Here is a 5,000-nt window from a genome sequence, read left to right on the forward strand (position 1 = left end):
ATCATTAGAATATTCTCCTAACGTTCACTAAAACTGTTACACCTGTTACAACCACCACAGAACATTCCCCAAACGTTCTCATTAGGTTTCCAAGAAATGTAATAAAACAAACAGACAAAATGTGTTCTGGGAACGTTCTTGCAACATCAGGCGGATGTTTTATACAAACATGGTATAATCATTACCACAACCGAACCGTTTTTGTGATACAAGACCATTTGACGCAACGTAACAAAATGTTCCGGGAACTTTCACAGAAACAATTTTAGTTTGCTGGGAATACTATATCTCCACAGTACACTACTACATTATATATACAACAGTACATTATATACACATTATATACTATACCTCCACAGTACACTACTATACAACACATTATATAATACTATACCTCCACAGTACACTACTATACAACACATTATATAATACTATACCTCCACAGTACACTACTATACAACACATTATATAATACTATACCTCCACAGTACACTACTATACTACACATTATATACATTATATACTATACCTCCACAGTACACTACTATACAACACATTATATAATACTATACCTCCTCAGTACACATCTATACAACACATTATATAATACTATACCTCCACAGTACACTACTGTACCTCACATTATATAATACTATATCTCCACAGTACACTACTATACAACACATTATATAATACTATACCTCCACAGTACACTACTATACTACACATTATATAATACTATACCTCCACAGTACACTACTATACTACACATTATATAATACTATACCTCCACAGTACACTACTATACAACACATTATATAATACTATACCTCCACAGTACACTACTATACTACACATTATATAATACTATACTACACATTATATAATACTATACCTCCACAGTACACTACTATACAACACATTATATAATACTATACCTCCACAGTACACTACTATACTACACATTATATAATACTATACTACACATTATATAATACTATACCTCCACAGTACACTACTATACAACACATTATATAATACTATACCTCCACAGTACACTACTATACAACACATTATATAATACTATACCTCCACAGTACACTACTGTACAACACATTATATAATACTATACCTCCACAGTACACTACTACACAACACATTATATAATACTATACCTCCACAGTACACTACTACACAACACATTATATAATACTATACCTCCACAGTACACTACTATACTACACGTTATATAATACTATACCTCCACAGTACACTACTATACAACACATTATATAATACTATACTACACATTATATAATACTATACCTCCACAGTACACTACTATACAACACATTATATAATACTATACAACACATTATATAATACTATACCTCCTCAGTACACTACTATACAACACATATAATACTATACCTCCACAGTACACTACTATACAACACATTATATAATACTATACCTCCACAGTACACTACTACACAACACATTATATAATACTATACCTCCACAGTACACTACTATACAACAAACATGGTATTAGATGTATAATACTACTGCATATCCATGGTCCAACACAACAACACAACACAGGACAACACAAAAACACAACAACACAACACAACAACACAACACAACAACACAACATAACAACACAACACAGGACAACACAACAACACAACACAACACAACAACACAGGACAACACAACAACACAACACAACAACAAAGGACAACACAACAACACAACACGGGACAACACAACAACACAGGACAACACAACAACACAACACAGAACAACACAACACAACAAAGGACAACACAACAACACAGGACAACACAACAACCCAACACAGGACAACACAACAACACAACACAGGACAACACAACAACACAACACAGGACAACACAACAACAAAGGACAACACAACAACACAGGACACACAAACAGAACAACACAAACAACAAAGGACAACACAACAACACAGGACAACACAACAACACAACAAAGGACAACACAACACAACAGGACAACACAACAACACAACACAGGACAACACAACAACACAACACAACAACAAAGGACAACACAACAACACAACACAGGACAACACAGGACAACACAACAACACAACACAGGACAACACAACACAGAACAACACAACACAACACAGGACAACACAACAACACAACACAACAACACAACACAGGACAACACAACAACACAACAACACAGGACAACACAACAACCCAACACAGGACAACACAGCAACACAACCAAGGACAACACAACACAACAACACAACACAGGACAACACAGGACAACACAACACAGGACAATAACACAACAAAACACAACAACACAACACAGGACAACACAGGACAACACAGGACAGGACAACACAACAACACAACACAGAACAACACAACAACAAAGGACAACACAACAACACAGGACAACACAACAACACAGGACAACACAACACAGAACAACACAACACAACAAAGGACAACACAACAACACAACACAGGACAACACAACACAGGACAACACAGGACAACACAGGACAACACAGGACAGGACAACACAACAACACAACACAACAAAACACAACAATACAAACACAAACTCCAAATGGTTGTTGTTTCCTCACCTGACTGTCGATTCCAAGCATCAGCAACATGGAGAAGAAGAGGATCGCCCAGAGAGGAGAGATAGGCAGCTGGGTTACTGCCTCAGGGTAGGCCAAGAACGCCAAGCCAGGACCTGCAACACAACACAGACAGGCAGTTAGTGACAGAATTATGCCTTCCGGTCCTGATAAAATACACAAAGAGGACATATTTGATGGCCAGTAGGTATAGGCAATTTATGTGTTTATGTGTATAGCATATGCTGAGTTTACATAGGCAGCACAATTATGATCCTTTTTTTTTATGTTGTCACTAATTGATCTTTTGACCAATCAGATAAGTTCTTTGGCCAATAATTTGGCAAAAGATCAGGTTCCATCGGTATGGTGGAAAGGATATGCTACCGTCCCTCTTGATTTTCTCATATTATTAGCTCAGTAGGCTAATGCTGGACATGATATATTATATATGTAGTTTTATATTTGCTCAGTAGGCTAATGCTGGACATTATATATTATATATTTAGTTTTATATTTGCTCAGGAGGCTAATGCTGGACATGATATATTATATATTTAGTTTTATATTTATATATTTAGTTTTATATTTAGTTTTATTTGCTCAGTAGGCTAATGCTGGACATGATATATTATATATTTAGTTTTATATTTGCTCAGTAGGCTAATGCTGGACATTATATATTATATATTTAGTTTTATATTTGCTCAGGAGGCTAATGCTGGACATTATATATTATATATGTAGTTTTATATTTGCTCAGTAGGCTAATGCTGGACATTATATATTATATATTTAGTTTTATATTTGCTCAGTAGGCTAATGCTGGACATTATATATTATATATGTAGTTTTATATTTGCTCAGTAGGCTAATGCTGGACATGATATATTATATATTTAGTTTTATATAGTAGGCTAATATGGTAGTTTTATATTTGCTCAGTTAATATTATATATTTATATATTTAGTTTTATATTTGCTCAGCTCAGTAGGCTAATGCTGGACATTATATATTATATATTTAGTTTTATATTTGCTCAGTAGGCTAATGCTGGACATGATATATTATATATTTAGTTTTATATTTGCTCAGTAGGCTAATGCTGGACAGTTTTATATAGTTATAGGCTATATATGTAGTTTTATATTTGCTCAGTAGGCTAATGCTGGACATGATATATTATATATTTAGTTTTATATTAGCTCAGTAGGCTAATGCTGGACATTATATATTATATATGTAGTTTTATATTTGCTCAGTAGGCTAATGCTGGACATTATATATTATATATGTAGTTTTATATTTGCTCAGTAGGCTAATGCTGGACATGATATATTATATATGTAGTTTTATATTTGCTCAGTAGGCTAATGCTGGACATTATATATTATATATGTAGTTTTATATTTGCTCAGTAGGCTAATGCTGGACATTATATATTATATATGTAGTTTTATATTTGCTCAGTAGGCTAATGCTGGGCATACACTACACCACTTCTAAAATCTGAACAACTTGGAGGTGCTCACATTTCCCGATTAACAAATCTTTACCTCCGTCCGTCCTCAACCACAGGATGTGGGTGATCACATTACACGCCGATTCCCTAGTTGATCCTGCCCATGCCGACATGCAGACAGCTGTTGTTGTACGTACCAAATGTTCACATTATTGTGTGCAGAAACATCCCCCCAAAAAAAGAGACAGAGGTGCAAGAATGGATAGGAAGATGTGACCAATATGGACTTTATATTCTACGCGAATAATCGGACGTAATAAAAAAAAAGGTTTAATATTGAAAAAGCTGCTGGGAAGTTCTCTCCGCGGCTACACCAGCCAGTCTTCCATTACCTCAGTCCACACGGCGCGGCGCTAATAGTTACCACAGCCACAAAATCATAATCATGGCTAAACCCTTCCTATTTCTAAAATATATCTTCTTAAAGTCTGATTTTAAACCGACCCTCTAGAGCCGATGTCCAAAGCCGCACAAGCTAACGGGATTCGTCGGTACGGCCGATCTTCCAACTTCTGTCTGTAGTGTCTGAACCGGTTGGGCTCCCGCTGAAAGGTGAGACTCCCACTGTGGCTCCCACTGAAAGGTGAGACTCCCACTGTGGCTCCCACTGAAAGGTGAGACTCCCACTGTGGCTCCCACTGAAAGGTGAGACTCCCACTGTGGCTCCCACTGAAAGGTGAGACTCCCACTGTGGCTCCCACTGAAAGGTGAGACTCCCACTGTGGCTCCCACTGAAAGGTGAGACTCCCACTGTGGCTCCCACTGAAAGGTGGGACTCCCACTGTGGCTCCCACTGAAAGGTGGGACTCCCACTG

The 5,000-nt window shown here is 36.7% G+C and overlaps 1 protein-coding gene across 1 annotated transcript in view; it reads right to left on the reverse strand.

Annotated features, from left to right (window-relative positions):
• Positions 1 to 5,000, reverse strand: part of slc6a1b (solute carrier family 6 member 1b) — a 30,920-nt gene that overhangs the window by 14,306 nt on the left and 11,614 nt on the right. Inside the window, exon 10 of the mRNA XM_042324896.1 lies at positions 2,666 to 2,778. Within this exon, the coding sequence (XP_042180830.1) occupies positions 2,666 to 2,778 (113 nt within the window). The remainder of the gene's footprint in view (positions 1 to 2,665; positions 2,779 to 5,000) is intronic.

The sequence above is a fragment of the Oncorhynchus tshawytscha genome, linkage group LG07 (genome assembly GCF_018296145.1).
Source record: "Oncorhynchus tshawytscha isolate Ot180627B linkage group LG07, Otsh_v2.0, whole genome shotgun sequence".
Classification (NCBI taxonomy): Eukaryota; Metazoa; Chordata; class Actinopteri; order Salmoniformes; family Salmonidae; genus Oncorhynchus; species Oncorhynchus tshawytscha.